The sequence below is a fragment of the Hippoglossus stenolepis genome, chromosome 9 (genome assembly GCF_022539355.2).
Source record: "Hippoglossus stenolepis isolate QCI-W04-F060 chromosome 9, HSTE1.2, whole genome shotgun sequence".
In the NCBI taxonomy this organism is placed as follows: domain Eukaryota; kingdom Metazoa; phylum Chordata; class Actinopteri; order Pleuronectiformes; family Pleuronectidae; genus Hippoglossus; species Hippoglossus stenolepis.
In genome coordinates this window covers 7,062,183-7,080,923 of record NC_061491.1, presented here as the reverse complement: position 1 = coordinate 7,080,923, position 18,741 = coordinate 7,062,183, and the positions used below count along the sequence as shown (strand labels likewise).

The 18,741-nt window shown below is 43.1% G+C and overlaps 1 protein-coding gene across 1 annotated transcript in view; it reads left to right on the top strand.

The window, feature by feature from the left end:
• Positions 1 to 18,741, top strand: part of fbrsl1 (fibrosin-like 1) — a 286,900-nt gene that overhangs the window by 192,797 nt on the left and 75,362 nt on the right. Inside the window, 1 exon segment of the mRNA XM_035165724.2 lies at positions 518 to 547. Coding sequence (XP_035021615.2) covers positions 518 to 547 — 30 coding nt within the window.

Here is an 18,741-nt window from a genome sequence, read left to right as displayed (position 1 = left end):
TAGTTTGTCACAAGGCGGGTTTGAAATGCCACACTTAATAGGCACCGTGTTGAGTATTCAAATAGACTAAGCACTCAGTGTCCTTGAGTTACTATCGTCCAATTTTAAAGCACCCTTAAAAGGCTAAATGACAAGCTCCAGCTGAATACAAAAAGTCATTGAACAGGCTCTTTATAATATATCCAGTGTATAGTATTATTCGTTTTCTAATCTTTTGTAAATTTGCAGCATTGAATTTGCCACAGAAAGACCAGAATGGCATTCTGAGCGGCTGTGTGCTGCTTTTGAAACTTGAAAAACTCTCTTAGACTACCACACTCTCCTTTCCCTCTTCATCCTCTGCCGTTTGCACTGAAAGCTGTCAGTGAATGAGAGGTTGCACACAAAAATAACATCTGCACTGATTATGAGCTACTGTGTGTGTGTGTGTGTGTGTGTGTGTGTGTGTGTGTTTGTGTGTGGTGGTGGGGGGCAAATGAATAATTCCTTATATTTCCTGTCTCTGTTTCTTTTACAGTGTGACAGCGAGAGTGACATTGACGACAAGGTAAGGCTGCTTTTCCTGTGTTTATTCACCCACCACATGAAGTGGCTGAGAATGTGAATAACAAATTTGAGCTCTCGAATAAAGGAGGGAGACAGTCATAGTGTGCTGTTAGCAGGGAAAAAAAGACGAGGGGTAAAAAGACACTCTTGCCGTCCTGATCATTTGCATCTTCCAGAGAAAGAAAGTGACAAGGAAAAGGTGGTACAGGTAGAAGCTGGTTTTTCAGTGTTAGTTTTTTGTTTTGCAGCATAACAAGATAAAGCAACATGCCACCTATTATTTTTGGAGCATTTTATGTGTGAATATGTCTTAAATCTGCCTTGTAGCCTTGATCGCAGCAGATGCAACAAACTGAGCTTCAGGCTGCATCCACACAGTTTTAAAACACCCCAGTGGTTTTGAGCGCCTAAAACGGAGAAGTTTGGAAACGCTGTTGGCCCCGATTTAGTTTGAAAAGTGTGTATTCACTGACCTGATTGGTTCTTCTAAGTTATGACTCGATTACCAGTGGTCAATGCAAAACGTAATAGATCTGGTGTGGATCATTTGTCTGTGCGTGTGTGCATGCTTGTTTATTTAATTTAATCGCTACTCACCTGTATCTGTTTGGTTCTGTCATATACTTAACAGCAATACTGTATCTCCAGTTTGACCTTGTTATCGTTTGAGTATCATCATTTGAGAGCTTTGCGATGATGATTATGTTTCAGTCACTCAACTACGTTCCTGTTTCTCTACAAAAATGAAGGTAAAATCTTGAAAACACAGCCGGTTGTTTAACAAAGTTGATTAGAAAGTGTTTTACAACACGGTTCCACAAGCTTAACCTAATCAGAGATGGAAACCAGTAGGGACAGCTGCTCACTTGTGCTGTTTCCGTTCTGGCTGAGATGAAGTAACTGAGAATCAGTTTATGAGACACTCTTTGAGGTCTATGAGCTTTGAAAGCATTTCTTAGTTTTTCTCAGTGGCTAAATGTGATTGAGTGTAATCTTAATGTTTCCTCAGAAGTCGTCAGTGGACATGGAAAATGAGAACTGCAGATTGCACCAGCACCTGCGTGTGCTTCAGAAAAAAAAAGGCATAACAGTGTTTTATGTCCTACCCGTGATGTCATCAGGAGTTAAGCTTTTGACAATTGGACAGATGTAGTCTATCAGTTTCACCTCTGTGTGTTTGTTTATCACAGACTTGGAGGTGGTTGGCTGATGGCAGCCACCTGGTTACAAGATGAAACGCCTTCGGGGAACCGTTTCCTAATTCCTCCACAGTTTAGCAATTACTCCCTGGTAAATGAATGAGATAGCATGCCTAATCTCCTGTAAGCTTAGCTCCCAGTTCTGTGGAAATGTCTGCTGCTCTTCCCTATAAATAATACATTGATAGCAGGCCCAATTTGCATTAACTGTAGCCTGGCAAGTCAATAGGCTTTAATCTCTTCATTGAAGCGGGAAGGAACCGAGGGCGCTAGCTAGCTGACACGACAGAGAGACGTAGCGGGCCTGTCAGTCACCATACGGCTCCCTGGCATCACTGTGGGGGGTAGAGAGGGAAGGAAAGCAAGAGGGAAGCTCGCGCAGTGTTTCTTTTGCAGGGCCTTGTTTTCTTTTACTGCTTTATTAGTTATCAGAGACTTGTAACATTTCTACAAAATGTCATACAATTTGACATTTAATGTGTAAAAGTTTGGTACTTTTACACTAAACAACACAACTAAAAGAAACATGAGAGAAACAAAACAAGCAATCCGCTGGCAGTTTCATGGAGACGTTGCTGTTGAGGTGTTAGCTTCACTCTCTTCAGTAAAACAGCTCCATATTTGGGGCCTGGCAGCAGCTATATTTGGCTGTTTGGGTGGACTGGGATATAGTTCAAGACATGGTGGACTATTAGACGTGGCTGCCAAGTTTTCAGATGTTTGTTGAATTTTGTACCAATTATTACACAGCCCACTGTCAAGAGCCAGATGTCTATTGAGACCCTTCTCCTCTCACACACTTAAGTCCTGAAGTGTTTTTTTTAGCTTGTCAAACACAAGTTTTACATTGTAAATATATGACAGCTTCATAAGAGTTATTGCAGTATATGCAATACATGAAAAATACCGAGGTCATGTTACTAACCCCACTTTTATTCCATGTTACTATGCATTGAGGCTGAGGGAAACATGGACTCAGTGGACTGTAAGTGAACTATTTATAATACTGTACATATGACACTTAAACCATTGATGTGAATTCCAAAAACATAGGCAGCAAAATACTATGCAAATGAAAAAGGTAATCACCAGAGCTGAGCTCTGGATAATGTCCTAACAAATGTCCGAGTCAGTTGCTGCGGATACTCTCCAGAGTTTCTCCCTCCATCCTCCTAGAACTAGTAGTTCAGAAAATGTCAGAGTGAGCCCATGTGAGAATAAAGTAGGAGATAATGCGGGGGATTCACCGCCAGCAAGTGGGCCTGTTGATGAAGTTTCTAACATGCGAAGGAAGCAAAACTGAAAAAAAGAAAACAGACATGTCAGATTGAAAAAGAAAAAGAGTGCCATAAATTTAGAAGACTGCAAAGATGTCTACTTGGAAAGACACCAAGATTCAAGAGCTTTTGGTGATGCAGGCCGATGTCGGTGTCAATGTGCTGTAGACAAAAACACGTGATCTCTGCAGTGGAATTAATAATAACGTCCTGCCTCTGCCTGCTGCAACACCCCTGGCCTGAACACTCGAGAGAGTTCTCTGTTGTTGTGAAAGCATCTGACCAGAGAATCTCCTGCCCTGTTCATCAAATGTGAAAATCAAAGTGCTGGGAAAGTCTGGACGCCATTTTGCAGACATTAACAAGAAAGATGTAACCAAGGCTACAGCCAGATAATCTGTTTCCTTAGCTACAGTGTGTAAATATACTGACTTTCACTCCTACATCCTTTACTTAGTTTTTTTTTTTGTCTCTTGAAGCTTTGCTCTCAGTTCTTAGTTTCCATTCTCAACTCTTACGTTCTAAAGCTCAGTCTTGAACCTTTTTTTGATTCAAGGCTTGAGTACAGGTCTGTAACAAATCTCAGACAAGCTAACTACAGAACTATCATAGAAAAGAAATACTGTATAGTCCCAAATATTCCTCTTAATTTGCTTAATTTATCTTCAAATCAGCAGAGCAGCATGTGACAAGACACAAACACTGGAACACAAAAACCTCAATGAAAACACTCACAAAGATTGTAAAATCATAGAAGACTTCAGAAAACCCTTTAAATAACAAATTTAGAATGCTATTTTGAAACATTATGAGAGGCAGTACAAAGCAGCCAATATGATATCACTTTCAAAATAACATCTTTAAATTCAATTGGAAACAGTGCCACACCTTACATAGCAACACGTCAACAGTCAAATGAAATGTGAACACCCTGTTTGACAGCTTATTATCAAAGTAAAAATAGATGCCCAACGGTAAGTATTAATATTTTCTATTGTTATAATGGTAGTGCTTGGCTCCCAGGAGGAGCGGTATTGAACAAAGAAAAGCTTTCGTTCGTGGCCGACAGGAAACAGGGCCGAACAACAGCACGATTCCAAAACAAGTTTCACTGTTGTGGAATTTTTGGAAAACCGCTGCACGTGTTATCTGGCAGGAGCGCGGAAAGAGAGACGGAAAAAAGAACATCTGGATAAAGGCTGAAGCGCCGCCGACCTTTTCATTTCCTCCGAAACACATATTATCATAATGAAGGTGATGAGAGTTACGAATCATCCATATCAAATTTGCGGGGGGAAACAAGAGGACTGGGGAGAAATGCTCTGACAGGCCATCACTACAGGTAGAGAGAGAGAGAGAGAGAAAGATTGGGTTCCACGAGGAGGAAGACAAACACTGTCATTTGTAATTGCCCGCACTCAGGAGAACTCGACAGCGATAATTTTCGGCAGCGTTTTTGCCGAAACAGGTGCCAGCTCCTCCCGTATCTTTCCAATGAAAACAAAGCGTCCTTTCACATCAGATTAGCAGCCACCTGAACACCCACATTGTCAGGATTTCACAGATTAACGTAATTAGAATATTGCTTCCAGGTGTGCCCTCGGGGTGCAATCAGTTACACTGTGTTTGAACAGAAGTGACGCGTCTCGCTGCGACAGCGGAGTCGCTGCAGATCGGCAGCACCTCGCGAGGCCCGCCTGTTTCAGGGCAACGCCGGAGATGGCGCGCAGTGATGTGTCTCCACAACATGTCAGACTTGAATTCTTCGGAGATTACCGGGTCACCTCCAGTTCAGCTGGAAAAAAACCGTCGGCCCCGGCCTGCAAGAAACTGGCAATGGGAATCTGGGTGCTGCGTCCTGATCGTTGGCATCTCTTCTTGGGAGGACTGTCGACTGTTGTCTGAGATTGCATGATGTCTGACAATGACAAGTATTCAGAAAGTGATTTCATTTCTAGAAGGAACAGCCTTGATTTTGCATCGTCTGCACCCTGGGGCTGTCTCTACTGTTATTGAAGCAGCACTTGGTGTGTTTGTAAATAGCCATGCTAAATGAGATGCTCATGAAGGAACTTACTTCTTGCAATACAAGGGCTGTGTCTGTTTGAGGCCATGATGCAACACTGGGAGCATCATTTATTCTTTATTCTTGATTCAAGTACTTTGAGCCACCTCATGTCTCATGTGTGACTGTCAGTTGATTCAAATGTTCTTACAAGCCCCAGATTAGGTGTGAACTGTTCAGCTCTTCACAAATATGAATGCTTGTGTAATGGTGATATCACAACTTTTTCACATATTTGTGAATACGACGTGTTATTGAATATACAGCCTGGTTCGGTATTATTCGTCTTTTGAATGTTTATTAGAGTCGATGTCAAATGTTATGGTTTAACTGCTTCAGAAGTGTGGCAACAGCTCATTCTTCTTCTTTTGGTTTATACTTGAAATTAAAGCTGATGGAAAAGAAACTGGCAACCTCAAAAGCCCAAAAAAACACGTCAACTGACTTGGTTTGTGTGAAACACAGCAAGCAAGTTGCCAACGCAGTTATCGATGTCCGAGCATGATGTGTATCAAATCACATCGAATTGTTTGGTTAACTTGCTAAACCTCTTTGAAAAGGGTCGATCTAGCGAGTCCACAACTTCACTTACACAACCAAATGTCTAGCAAGCAGAACAGCACAAGACAAAGCAAACACGTAAAGTGAAGTCTTACTTGTCCAATAACAACACCAGGTCTGTCCTGCATCCTACGGCCTCTTTCAGCTTTCTTCTTTGTTTCCTGTGACAATGTCCTCTTAGGTTTTTTTGGTGGCACTGCCCTGATTTGTTGTCTCTTATAGCTAGCTGTTAGCTCCGGCTGTTGGTGTGTGACGTATGCTGTAAACAGGTAGTAATGTTCCAGTACGATACGCCAGAGTTATTACTAAGTGCAGTTCCAGGCCTCCAGGGGATGCTGTGGCAATGACAGACCAGTTTGTTTAACGTTTAAATTATTTTGAATCTGTTATTTTATGGTATAAAAATGACCTACTGTTGGTTTAAAATTTATTTTTTTGAACTTTGGTTTTATCAGAATGTATTTTGCCCTAAAAATTCCACAATCTGTTTCATAACACCGGGAAGTATTCAAAGCATTTTATTCAGCTACTACAATTGTTGAAAATCAGCTTCCAGCCCTCCCTGCTCCACCTGTCATCTATCAACCACCCAATCCTGTCAACCTCTGACATGTCTGAGATACTCCAAGTCAAGACGGTCATTTTCTTTCATTGGAGAGGCAGAGACAGACACAGAGTGGAATTTATCTGTCCTCAGTTTGTTCATACACTCTCCTGAAGTGTCATCCTATCTCCATTAGGCCCCACTTTGCCGTCCTCGCAGGCTCATCCAGTTACCTCTATATTCTTTCTGCTGTGCAAATAATACAGTCGTGGTCTGTCTGAGCGCGAAACATTACCATGAGCCGCCTGTATTTCATGCAGCCCTTAACACGCCGGCCTCGTGTAAGGTGCATTACCACCGCCACTGCTGCATGGCGATAGCCGCAGCGGAGGACACCCAGGTCGGTTAATTCTATTGGGTCATATTTGCCAAGCAGAGTGTATCTGTCTCCGGGGGAGTCTCCGAGGACCATTACCACATCCTGTCTATGAGCTCTTTTATGGCTTGGGTCTACTCATCTGCCAGGGCAGCGCACAGGCTCTGATTGACACATTAATTCCTCCTCTACCCCCTTATCTCTCTGCTGTGTGCAGAATGAATGCCATATCACTGCGTCGGAGCGTCTCTGCCGGCTTATCGGTAATGGCTCGTCAGCTCGTGGTATCCTCCCAGCTGATGTATTGGCGGGTACGCCCTGTGAAGCCGGCAGTGCATCTGCAACAAAAAAACAAGCCTGCTGTGAAGATTTAAATGGAACCGTTAACACCACCACTCTTTTACTCTTTTAATTACTACCTGCTTTCTATCGATTAATACCAGTGTTGTCGGGCTTTGCTCCTCCTCTGTCGCATCTTGGAAAAGGAAGAAAAAATTGTCATTCATATATATATTTATTCATGTAGGTATGCCCCCACCCCTGCTACATCCCCTGCTGCTCTGAAAGATCCAGATTGGTCTCTGAGCATCATCATATTCAATAACAAACAGGCCACCCACCAGGCCGCTGACAACCCCAACGTTTTTTTTTTTTATGGACGGGAAAAATGGACGGGCTTAATGTTTCGACACAAGTGATCATCCGTCCTCATCTCTTTAATGAAATTAGATTAAGTGCACCTGGGAAAGAGCTGAGAAAGCAGAATGCCTCGCCACCTCCTTTAATCTAAAACCAATTTGCCAGTAATATTCCTTTCCCCCCAGCTTGGGATTCGTCGGCCCTGAGTCAAAATGGAGGAGGGAACGAGATGAGACCAGAGCTGACTGGTTGCATTCGGCTCCCCACAGGCACTGTGAAATTAGAACTGACACTGGCAACACAGGCCTTAATATGGAGATGTCATTTTTCTCCTCTTGCTTTTGTCTCTGTCTCTCTCTCCCTCCCTCCTTCCCTCTTTCTTTTTCTCAGTCATGGCACTTCATCTTTTTACTGCAGTTTCTGCTTTTTGGTTAAAGAAAGAACAACAGTGGGAAAAAAAGGTTGGGAAAAATTTTGAAGAAACTTACAATTTAAAAGATGAATCATTCCCACCTGATTTTGGTAACGTTCGGAAGTAAGGCCTCCAATAAGTTTCGAGGTTAAAGTCAGGTTTATGTTGTAATTACCTTTTAAAAGAAAGTAATGAGCACTTGTGGCATTCTAGATTAGCCAGAAATAAACATGTGTCCATCAGGTGTCCTTATGATGTTCTGCACATCTGCCTGTTACAATGAACCTGGAAACATTTATCCCTTTAATTTCTATTGAGCTGTTTGCAACATTTCTGGTCAGCTTCAAATTGTGTGGGAAGGCTAATGTTTTCTTCTCTTTCTTTTCATGGTCGTGAGGCCATTCATCTGTTGTACATTAAGCACACAAGTATGCGGTGTTCAGGGAGCATGTGTGGATTTGTCTCTGTAGTGAAGAAGGACGCCCTTAGTCTTAGCAGTTTGTATTGTGTGTGTTTGTGTGTGCGAGCTTGGAGGGTAGAGAGTGTAAGGGCATGTTCAGCGGTGAAACCCAGCCCCAGTGCATGTTGGGAAGAAGAGGCGTGATGACAGAGAAAGACTTGGAGCTTCTGCGGGGCCAGCCAGCAGACAGCCCACTGACATCAGCAAACACGGCTTGTCACTAGCAATGCATGTCATACCGCAAAGCAGGGACAGTCGACATCGCCGTGGCGTCATCGATGTGGCACCACAATAGCCTGGTCCAGATTCTTTCTTAAAGGTTAGCGATGATGTTGGCATGGCAGATGAAAATAGAAGGGTTGCCGCAAACACAGCCACAGCAGCCACTCAGAACAGAGGTGTGAAAACATAGCATGGCATCAACACTGTAATCTTCTTTCACTTACTGCCTCCTCTCTGCGAAGCTGTTGGTGTTGGCAGGGCCTGTTAATAAAACAAATAGTTGTCCCTTTGTTGTTAAAATCATAACACACACCCTCACCCATCTGTCTCTGAAACACCAGTGCTCTGCGAACTCTTTGAGAAAATCCTGTCACCACTCAGCCATGTTTAACAGCGTGCCATTATTGTTATTGAGGGAGTTATTGTTGCCTCGATGAACACCACGTTTCGGTATGTGTTTTTCCTCCGCCTCGACCAGATCCATTTTTAGAGGCGGCTGCCCTCAAACACTGTTTTTCTCACCTGAGAGTTTTCAGCGACGGCCAGGTGAAATGCTCGATTGCACAATTTTCTGCTCGAGAGCTCGTCACTTCAGTGATACAGTGATAGATAAAGTGTGGCGTGCCATATCAAACCGGACCATTTGAGAAGTGTAAGTGTGGTGCCACATTACATCTGACTGGTCCTGGATGTATCTGTAGAATACTGCACTGTATTGTAGACAATTATTGCACAAGTACATTTCATTATTTTCACAATATATTTGATGGTACTGCTGTAAGCGAAAGACTCTCTCTTTCTACTCTTTTTTTAATATGAACATAGAATACATTTCCTGTGTATAACATCATCTACCCTCCAAAATAACCATATCACAAAACATTAATACTAAACATAAAACGTGATTCATGTAGTCAACCTGAATTAACTTCTATGTTTTGAATGATGGACTCTGAAGGCGAATACATAGTTTTGGTGTCCGCCAGTCCACTGGGGTTGGCTGTGGATCTCGTGACGAAAATGTCGTCGTCATCCCATGTCAGTTAGATTACGCACAGACTCCGATGTTGACGTTTACGTGCAGCCCAAAATATGTGACCACGCTAACTGTACACATTGACTCCGCATGCAACACTTTCCAGCCCAGGGGTTGAAGAAGATGGGAGTTCATGAACGCTAATACTGAATAGCAAGTAAAGCATAACCCGTAACCCAGGGACTAACTGTGTGACACAAAGTTACACAGGCAAGTAAACTGATGAACCCTGTTCTCAGCGTGTGTTCACTCTGCTCCAAGGCAGCATGGCACACCATTCATTGTTTTCATGTGGCCTGTGTTTGAATAACAACCCAAGCACTATGTACATTTTTCCACATGAGTAATAAAAGTAAAATTAACTCCATATTGGGTGCATATGGTCTGTTTAAAGACGGGGGGAAAAAGACACAAATGTTTTTGTGTACGTGCAAGATGTAAGATTTGAGTGTTTCTGATTGTGTATAAACATAATGCCTAAGTGGGTTTTTATTCAATAAACATGGTTGGACTGTAATTACTTACACATTTCTTCTGGCTGGAAATGCAAGACAGACATTGTGTGCGTTTAGAGCTGGCTCACCAAGACTAGTGTCGGTCCCAGCCTTGGCTCGTCTGCTCAAGACTTCCTAATGCAAGAAGACTTGCTTTTCCTCCACAACAAATGGCATATGCAATCAGGGATAAATATAGAATTCCCTGTTGTTATTAGGAATCAGTGCCATTGTGGATAATATTTCCCTGAAGAAGCGTTGCTTCCTCTTTGGCCGTGAATACATCAGTACTAAATGGAGCTTAGGTCCACTGTGGTTGCAACACGAATGTTTAGAGAGCCTCAATTCCCTGCTCAGACAAAGAAGCCAGTCAGCAATGTAGAACACCATTCATGTTTTTTATAGAGATTTTTTTAAGGAAAATAAACACACATTAATCATGAAGTCATAGGCCTTTGTTATTTCTTGAGGCTCTGTATTTTGTCTCCATTTTCTAAAAATGCCCCACTGCAGCCAAGTTTCACAACCTTGCGTCTTTTTGGGCAGGATCATCAGCGGTGCTCATAATAGTGATGATGGACAATAAAGGAAGTGAGCTCTGAGTCTGAGCCGCTCTCCCACCCACCGAGAGAAGCATATTCCATCTTTCTTTCACTGACCACTTGAGCATCTCCAAGTCAATTTAAACATTCGGATGCCTGTGGACGGGCTTGCGACTGCCAGACCTCAAGCCTTGCAGGCCCACTTGGGCTCTGGAGGGAACTTTCCATGGGCGAATGTGTATGTGATGTGGAAAGCTGAGAACCCTGGAGAGCACGCTGAGATCAGGCCCAAACACACACACAGGGGCCAGCTGCCTTCAATTAAGCCAGAAACCCTGCCTCTGCCGTCCCTTATGCACAAAACCATCCTGCTTTGATGTGCACCAGCCAGGGGAAAAGGTACCGAGCTTGAAAGATTACAGGAGAAAAAAAATAATTATTGTATCAAAGGCTGCTTCATAAAAGTTAACAGGGGGATTTTTAGGCTCAGGGGGCAGCGGGAAGCAGGTATTAACGATGGCTGTCATTCATGTTCATTTGCCAGTTATTTTCCCTTCGTCTTTTCTGCAAGCTTTAATTAGTAGACACACCTGGCCTTTCTCCGAAGTTAACCGTGGAACTCTCCCTGCCACTTTTGTTTTTATGGGCACTGAAGATCAAGTCTGAGTCATGCGGGGCACAGTGGCACGACTGACGGTGTCATGCTTGTCAGATTCGGCCTGACACACAGAAGAAGTGCAGCAGCTCTCGGATATGTATGAGGTCTGGAACCACAGACAAAGACCAGCATTATAACTGTCCCCCTGCCAAGCACTACAGACGCGGGCGGCATGGGCATCCATTAAATTAATTTGACTTCATTAGTGCAGACCTGCTAGGCCTTGGGTGCCCACAGAGATGCCAGGGGGTGGGAGGAAGGGGGGTGGCGGTGGTTGAGTGGCATCAGCCGCTGTGCTGTGAGGAGAGCGAACACATGGCACTGACAGGCGGAATATGGCTCCAGTTCTTACACCGGGATGGCTGCCAAACAAAGGCAACATGCGTCACTGGCTTTAGGGGAGCTCAATCAACACCCGGTCGGAGCATTAACGCCATGTGCGCCACGCCACATCAGTGAGAAGGCCGCGGGTCGCCGGGCAGCCTGCAAGTCATGCGTGTGCACACAGTGAATGTGGCAGCGTGATATGATACAGAGACGGTGCCAAAGGGTTGACTCACTGCCATCACCTTTGTGACTGCTGCCAGAAACGCTCATGTTATTAGGTTACAAAGCTCGTATCTATCTCCTGTTATTGACTGGCAATAATATATGTCACAATATTTTTTAATATTAGTTATCATTGCTGAGTGACTGCTCCATGCTTCAGTCTGAGAGTGTTGTTGTGTTTGTACTTCCTGCTGGTAATGAAATCAGGTAAATCACAGGCAGACAGAAAAACATTGCATTGTGTTGAAAACATGCCACTCTAATAAGCACATTAATAGATACAATACTCCGCTTCTTAATAGGCCCGAGTGGTGCCAATTCATCCTCACAATGTTGGTGACTGCTTTGGATTGGAAATAGATGGCTGCTTCTGAGTTGAAATTTGATCGTAATCTGTTATTGTGTCTGGATCTTGAAATTGTTAAATCTAGCCCAGTTGCAGCCAGTCACCAAAAATAATACCACTACAGTCGGGGGGGGAAGTCGGACTGAGTGGCTTGGCTTTCTCCTTCTCCTTTCCTTTCAGCCATCTTCTGTCAGCTAATGTGAACTCCACTACTTATTTTGGAAAGGTTTGCTTCGCTTTGCCCAACAGCACCTTAACAGCTTTTCTAACCTGCAACCTCCACCAGTCACCAGCCCGCTTCTGTAACCTCGAGGCAACCTCTGCCAGCTTCTGGTGCTGACCCTCACTCTGCTGGGAGTGGTGCACCTGATAAATACAGAAGTGTGGAAATAAATAAATAATGAGGGGCATTAAGTCCGGATAGGGCTGGAGGGTAGCCTGAGGGTGGTAAGTGTTCTGTCTGACAGCAGCAAACACTTTGATCAGAGGGCCCCGTCTGAAGATCGCTTCCACATCTGCACAGGGGGAACGAGCTGTAAACTGCCAAGAAGCATTTTAATGACAGTTGGATTATAAAATGAAAGAGGGCTCCAGATGGCAGGCAGTGCAGCGGCTGCGGTTCGGGGGAGGCTGTTTAAACTGCTTTTTTATTGATAAAATATGGGGTGAAAAATTGCATAGGGCTTATTAGGCGTCCCGCTGTGATGTTGCTCAGCTGGCCAAGCTGTTCGCCGTGGCCCCTGTCCAAACATGCCTCCATAAATTTTTAGCTGTACCTTTAAATCTGTAAGAACCCTGCTTGTTAAGTTCACCCTTGCTCCACCAAACCCCCCACACCGTATTTGTCCTTTGAAAGACTTGCTTGTGTCCGTGTTATTTTTTATTTTTTTAGACCGTCTGGATGAAAGCAATGTTAGTAGCTCAATATAGGCCGAGGAGGGTTGGAGGGGGCTTCCCACATAGCATGCTCATTATCGTCTGCCAAGAACCAGAACTTAGCCCTTAAACAACTTAATTCCTGCATGATTTCATTAGCTTTACTCTCCCAGTGATAAAATGAGACCAGCCTTATTAATTCAAGGTTCTGCTTTCCACCTAGATCCACAGGGTACCGTTCAAGGCAGGAATACTCATCTGGGCATTGACATTTAGTAACTGGCTGCAATAGCGGCCAGAAGGGAGAAACAGTTGGACTAGCTGTGAGTCGACTACCAAGTTAAAGACCGAATTGTATGAATAGTAATCTGCAACAGAATATGCTGCAATAAGAGAGGTCATTTTAGGCCCATTGGAGAAGATGTGGCAAGACAAGGGTTTGCTCAGTAATTCCCTTGCAGAGGTGCCAGCTGGAAGCTTGAGAAACGCACATGTTAGATAGAAGTCACGATGATTCATTAAAGGAACGGGCACAATAATTACATTTTTAAGTGATTTACAGCAGTAAAATCAAGTTGTCACTTTTTGAATAACTGTCCCCCAGTTAATATTACCTCACACTAAATTGGTCTCACGCACATCTTTGATCTGGAGCTCAAATTGAATTTGCTTGAAATGTGAATAGGCCTGATTCTAAAGCTGGGAAAAAGTCATGGTCTCAATAAAAGGGATCAGTGAAAAGCCATCTTGACTCCATCAAAATCCATACATGTCACACATATGCCTCTCTCCCCACAGAGCGGGCTCCTTTCAGCTGAGATATATTGTTGGCTCTCGCTGCTCTTAGCGCTAATTTAAAATCCATTTAAGTTGATAGGCTGATTGACTAAAACGCTGTTGTGACGGCTTCACAAAAATGCCGCCCTGTGTTTTTTTTTCTTGCTCCCTTCAGCGAACAGGCAGCCCCAATTTATATTCCATAACTACCACTTCAAGGCCAACCTGCTGTCCCCTTTCCACCCTCACACCTATCAGCAGCATCAAAGACAATTACTGTCGACATCACATCAAATTACAACTGTTGGTTTGCTTGTTTGTCTCATTATGTGACTTGAAAACTGCCATCTCCCTCCCAGGAAAGGTCCCCTCCCATCTGCTCTCCTCCCGTTGCCCATCCTTCTGGGCCTACGCACACACCCACACACACACACACACACATCCCCTTCCAGCACAGAGAGGAGAAGGGACAGGCAGCCGACAGCCTAATTGACTAATTTGTAATTGTGAATGAGAAAAAGCTGAGTTGTTGGATGCGTTATGATTCAACAGAGAGTGGCAGCTCTGAGCCGGACCATGACGTTTCAACCACAAATCTCTCGCTCCCTCCTCCTTCCTGTCCCTCTCCTTGAAACGCTTTCTCTCCTCCCCTCCGTGGAGAATAGTCAGAAGGGAAGGTGATGGGAGAGATGCTTTCGGCACATTCGGCTGCTCAAAGCTCCTGGCTCTGTCATATTCCTTTTCTTTCCCTTCCACACGATCCCCTCGCATCCCTACCTCCCCTCCTTCTCTACCTTCTTTCACGTGGATCCCATAGGATGAAATAGGAAAAGTATCTCAGAGCATTCAGATGCGTTTGAAGTGCAGGACAGATGGGGGGCCCGGGGGACTGTAAAAAATGAATCGAGTCTAGTAATAGGAGAGATGTTTTGAATCCTCTCCCCATAAGTTATTTATCAGGGGCCCTTAGTGGTGAAGGAAGACTTCAGAGTGCTCCCTTAATGTAGCATCTGATGACTAGTAGGGGGGCTGTTCCAGGAAGTACTGCTGTAAAACAGGAGGGGAACATTAGCAGGGAAGTCTCTCAGGGCCCATGCAAAGGAGAGGAACGGCACACAGGGCAGCTATTTCCCAGCATGCAACTCAGGACAGAGAAGAAAGCTGCACAAGAAGACTTCTCGGAGCCTCCCAACAGCCCATGATTTCACACAAGGTACAGAGCAAGACGTTCTGTTCTACGATTCCCACCAGGTTAGGTGCGTTTGAGCAGACAAGGTAGTTCAAATAGTTGTGAAAATAAATAACATGAAGCAAAGGCAAAAAAAGAAGAATAACAGACTGCGACTGCTGCATTTTGTCATATACAATGTCATTTTTTAACGCGTAGTTAGCTATTGATTGTTAACCATAAATTGCAAGGTTAATCATCATGGCTCTCTTTGCCCACTATGTGCATATAACTTTGTTCAGGTCACAGCAACAACCAGAGCAGTGAGACAGTTAACTCAGCACATAATTCAGAGACAAAGCACTAAACTATATAAAAAAAAAGATTTTACCAACCACGACAAGTGTTGAGAGGTTTAAGTGGCAGACAGGAAAGATTTAGTGCCACAACTGTGACGATTTGCAAACAATCTTAAAATCAAAAAACCCAATAAGGCTCACTAACATCTGGCTTTTGTCTGCAATGGGAATGGATTCAATCAGCGTCCACTCCCAGGTCAAATGACTTTGTAGTAGACACAGATTTTTATCAGCTCTGACAGAAATGAGACATCCGGCTGAAAGTGGCACTTCAAAAACCTGTGTGTATCTGCTTGTTTTGGTGTAAAGGAGATTTTAGTATATGTATTTTTTTATTTATGTTATTTTGTTAAAAAAAACATGTCTTTTTAACAATATACAGCACTTTTCCACTATTAACAATCACTCAAAGCAATTTTCAGTAGAAGTCACATAATCATACAATGTTTCTATACACAGCACCTCTATCACTCACCATACACACACTGTCTAGAGCAATTTAGCGGAATGTTCCACCGACTTTGTGGTTAGTGGTCGACCCGCTCTACCTCCTGAGCCACAGCTGCTCTAAAATTATTCATCAAAAGAAAGGATGATAACAATTGGAAGCAATAAAAATGCAGCATTTCAATAAATCTAGTGATTATGCTAATACATGCCATGTGTCTATCTTTTATATGCCAGAATCATCAAAGACCAGCAATTAACGAGGAATCCAAACACTAACGTGATTTGTTATCAGCTCTCGAATGTCACCCAATATTATGATGTTCTTCGGCGTGTAATCACTAAACTGCATCACATCCATAATATCAGAAATGAGCACCAGTAACTAGCTCATTTTTGCTTTTAATGATAATCACGGGTCTCGCCACAATGAAACACTGTACACTCATGATCACAAACACCAGTAATGGGCTGAGCCAACCAGGGAAGTCTCTGATCACAGGAGACTAATGGCCTCTGAACTGATCACTGAAGCTAATAAAGACCAGCTAACGACATAGCCGCTTTGTTTGTGCTAATTGCTCTCCCTGGACCTTGCCGTGGCCCGTGTCTCCCGAGCATCTGTCACCAGGCATATTCCCCGACACAGCTCAGACCCTGGCCCCAGCCTCAGAGCCGGGCACACCGCCAGAAACAATTGTCCTCTGGTGTCCTTTTACTACAGTGAGGTGTGAAAAGACCTTGTCTAGGTATATTGTTTGTTTTGCTAGATTTACATGCCGGACCATTTGCGGATGAAGAGCTCCAACCGGGGTAGTCTAAATATAATTCAGTATTGGTATTTCACTGTCTATAGCTAATCATCATTGAAGGCAATATTGACTTTATTGGTAACCTCTGAAGACCATGCATTCTTTTATGAGTTCACCCGTAGGCATGTGCACTCATCTTCAGCACATCGATGCTCTGTGTACAGCCAAATCAATACAACTGTCGATGAAAACTAACAACAGCTACTATAGGCATAGTGAAAATAGACGGAGTAGTAGTGCGAGTATTTTTGACCCAAATATCTCACATCCACGTTTTAGAAAATTCTTATTGTTTTGTGGAAAGTATCAAAAAACTGCCGAACCAAGCCAACAATGTATTGTCTGGCGAGTTTGAATCCTGGTTCAGTTCCCAGCAATGAGTGTAGCTATTAGCTAGCTAATACTCAAAACAGTAATACTTTGAGGTGCAGACTACTGGATTTATATACAATTTATGTTGTATGTTTTTTTTATAAATACATTTAAAACTTATGTGGTATGTGTTTTACTATTGTGTACATCTGATAATGTCTATTATATGACAAAATGATATTCTCCACTTTATATCAGATGGTTTCATGCCCATAAAAGTAGATATAAGACAAAGTCAGCATTACAAAGACACACTATTGTTGGATTTCTATGCACTTTTTCAATTTCCAATTTCCAATTCAGATTTTTTTTTAATTGTGGAAACATTTTTAAGTTGTTGTTGGAATAAAGGCAAAATCTAACAAAGTCTAGTTAAAACAGACGGTAAATAAATCGTGGCGTCAATCGTCGTTCACTGAAGCTTCCACTCCACTGACGAGACTTAAAACCGAGGCAAGTATTTGTGTGGACTTTTATGTTCCCTAAATTAATACATGAAACAAACATAAATGCCATATTTCCATTGTGTTTTCTACATTGTGTTTCACTGTTTGAGGTTTGATTGGCTGGAGCTTTTTTAATTGTGCAATCTTGTTGTACACTGTTCTTCTGCAATGGTTTGAATGGCACCTGACAGTTGAATTCGCACAATCATCAGTATATCTTGATGAACCAGCTTGTCCATTCATTCATTACAGAGCCATACACTGATATAAATTCATTAATATAATCGAAATGTAAAAAACAGACAATCAATTGTGGAAAGTAATATTCGATTGCCGAGAAAAAGCAGCCCCGCTGCAGCTGTCTGCCTTACGAGTTCTGGCGTGGGACTGAGGCGCTGCACTGATTGCACTGCATGATGGACAGGAGTCACTCAATGTCACTTTCATTGATTGAAAAGTAAATGTAGGTCAAGCTGAAATGAGTGAATAATTCAACAACATCAGTGCGGTAATGATGGCAGAGGGATCACAACCCAAGTCAGAAGCAGAGAGAATGATCTGCACTCCAAGCAATTTCAAAACCCCTCTTTGGAAAATACTTTGGATATTGTTCAGTAGACGAGAAATTTGCAGACTCTGAAGGTAAAGTCATATTCAGGCTTAGTAAACTACAGTTAGCCTAGACTTCCGGCACCAGCCCATGAATTTGCATTCAACCATGAGCATGGCCTAATGTCCAGAACTCCACTCATACAACCACACCTTGACTTTTACACAGTAATCTGTAGGCACTTTTTATGTTGAAATACATATATCTATACAAGCATTGTGTCTCTTGTATTGGTTGGCCCTCTTAAGGACACCCATCCACCTATCCACCCATCCACCTATCCACCTATCCATCTATCTATCTATCTATCTATCTATCTATCTATCTATCTATCCATCCATTATCTATCCATTTATCCATTCATCTATTACCGCTACGCGTATCATGTGAGGGTCGCAGGGGAGCTGGAGGCCATCCCAGCTGACTTTGGACGAGAGGTGCGGTACACCCTGGACAGGTCGCCCGTCCATCAAAGGGCCAACATACAGAGACAAACAACCAACCACACTCACATTCACACCTATGGGCAAATTTAAGTGTCCAATTAATCAAAACTGTATGTCTTTGGACTGTGGGAGGAAGTCAGACTACCTGGAGAAAACTCAAGCAGTCGTGGGGAGAAAATGCAAACTCCACACACGCCATGATCGGCCTTCAAAATGTGCCAAAATTGATATTTGAATATTTTAAACCTACAGTTTGTGTTTTTGGGGAGGAATAATCAATCTTAATCTTTGGCCATTTTTGACACCACTAATATTCACATTATATGATGTGGGTGGAAATGTGTTAAATTGCAATTTGTTTTGCCAGATTTCTCAAAGTGGCGTTGGTTAGTGAGAGGCTCCCAGGTGCTGCAATTTGCACATATCAGTGCAATGGAGCAGGTGTGAGTGATTGACATCTCCTGATCCACTTTCCTCTGAAACGGGGCCAGTCCTGATTCTG